This window comes from Carlito syrichta, unplaced genomic scaffold, assembly GCF_000164805.1.
Source record: "Carlito syrichta isolate Samal-C Ts95f unplaced genomic scaffold, Tarsius_syrichta-2.0.1 Scaffold315782, whole genome shotgun sequence".
NCBI classification, from domain to species: Eukaryota; Metazoa; Chordata; class Mammalia; order Primates; family Tarsiidae; genus Carlito; species Carlito syrichta.
This window is the reverse complement of record NW_007259878.1, coordinates 71,060-72,890: the sequence shown is the minus strand read 5'-3', so window position 1 is coordinate 72,890 and position 1,831 is coordinate 71,060. Positions and strand designations below refer to the sequence as shown.

Sequence of the window (1,831 nt, the reverse complement as noted above, 5' to 3'; positions counted from 1 at the left end):
TGCACTCCAGTCTGGGCGACAGAGTGAGACTCCAACTCAAAAAAATTGAAAAAAAAAAAATACTGAGTCATAATGCACAAAAGCATGGACTTCAATCATGCAGTACTGAGTTCCTCTGCTACTCACCACTCAACTTTTGCATCAGTTTTCTCATCAGTATAATGGGATAATAACAATACCTCACAGTACTACAGAGAGGATAAAATGAGACAATGCTCATAAAGTGCTAACATAGTGGCAATCACATAAGGTACAGAATTTAATTATGAGAAAAATGCTTAATGCCTTTCTCACAAAAATGTCTCCACTTCTACTTGTGGGAGAAAAATAAAAGTACAAATAAAAATAAAAACATTTGGGTCGGACAGGGTGACTGATGCCTATAATGTCAGAACTGTTGGGAGGCTGAGGCGGAAGGATTGCTTGAACCCAGGAGTTCAAGACCAGCCTGGACAACATAGCAAGACCTTGTCTCTACAAAAAACCAGGAAATTAGCTGGGCATGGTGTTGATGCCTGTAGTCCCAGTTACTCTGGAGGCTGATGTGAAAGGATCACCTGAGCCCAGGCGGTGGAGGCTTCTGCAAGCCATGATCGTGCCACTGCACACTGGGCCATAGAGTGAGACCCTGACTAAAAAAAAACCAACACCAATTAATTTTAAAATGTAATGAATAAATCAAATAATTTGGAATATTTTATTTTTCTCTCAAGGGCATAATTTTACTTATATAATTTTAGGATCGTTGTGGATAAGTATCAAAAACCACACCCCACAGTTTTTAAAAGTATGCCAATATTGTGAATGTGCTTGAACCTGAGAAAGAGGTAAGCAAAAAATCTTTTAGTGTTTTTAAGTTTGGGGTTATTAATATGAATAACTTACACTACTATTCATTAAACAAAGTAATAATAAGGCCAAACACAAAATTTTATAATAAAGTATTTCAAACATAGAAATAAAAAGGAAAGCAATTACCTTTGTACAATAAAGCATCCAAAGTTCAAAGAGCCTCTCTCTGGATGCCATTCTGGCTCTCACTCTGGCACTTTAATTTTTCCTCAAGAAAATTATGTTCAAGACCACAGCACGTTCATTTTATTTTCCAAGTTTTTCAGTCGTTACAGTAAAGCTCAAAGCAGTAGGGAAAACCAAAAGAAGAGAAATCAATGGACCGTCTTCTGGTCAACTATAAGGCAGTTCCAGCAGTTACTCCAACTTATCTTCATCAGTGACAGCTGGGCAATTTAATAAATCTGTGAAAGAGAGGAAAATCCAAAAGGCTAGAAAAAGAGGCTGTATAAAAAAAATCTAGACTTTTCAAAAACTAAAGAAGACTTATCTGCTTCACTTCCCACAAATAACCGGCTAAACTTTTACACGGATTGAACAGAGTGAATAAAACTTGAGTTTCTGGAAAACATCACAGCTTGACACAGTGTGTCACATCACAGGATCCTCTAGGGCAGACGCCAAGACCAGGAGCAGACAGCCAGGGACCCGCCCCGGGATCCAGAGGACAGCCCCGCGCGTGTATGGTCCACACGCGCAGAAAAAAAGGCACGTATCCCAAAGGCATTATTCCAAACACACACAAGCCTTGGGAGTCCCGAGGCTGCGTCTCCGGAGTCGGGGAGTGTCCGGGGCGCCGAGGGAAGGGCGTGGGGGAAGGGAGGAATGCCCGGTCTGTTTGTTTTCCCATCCTCAGAGAGTGAAAGTCACCCTGCCCACCTGGCCCGGCAGCCGCTCCCTCCGGGACGCCAGGGCGAGCACGCACAGCAGCCGGCCGAAAGAGCCTCCTGGAAGAGCAAGAGTGTTTTCTGGGACCTTT

General features: G+C 42.4%; 1 protein-coding gene across 1 annotated transcript in view; it reads right to left on the bottom strand.

The window, feature by feature from the left end:
• The window catches only part of NBEAL1 (neurobeachin like 1), a 211,707-nt gene that overhangs the window by 209,548 nt on the left and 328 nt on the right, over positions 1-1,831 (bottom strand). The window contains exons 2-3 of the mRNA XM_008073238.2: positions 1,732-1,799; positions 979-1,256 (exon numbers count right to left, since the gene is read on the bottom strand). Coding sequence (XP_008071429.2) covers positions 979-1,029 — 51 coding nt within the window. The 5' untranslated portion in view covers positions 1,030-1,256; positions 1,732-1,799. The remainder of the gene's footprint in view (positions 1-978; positions 1,257-1,731; positions 1,800-1,831) is intronic.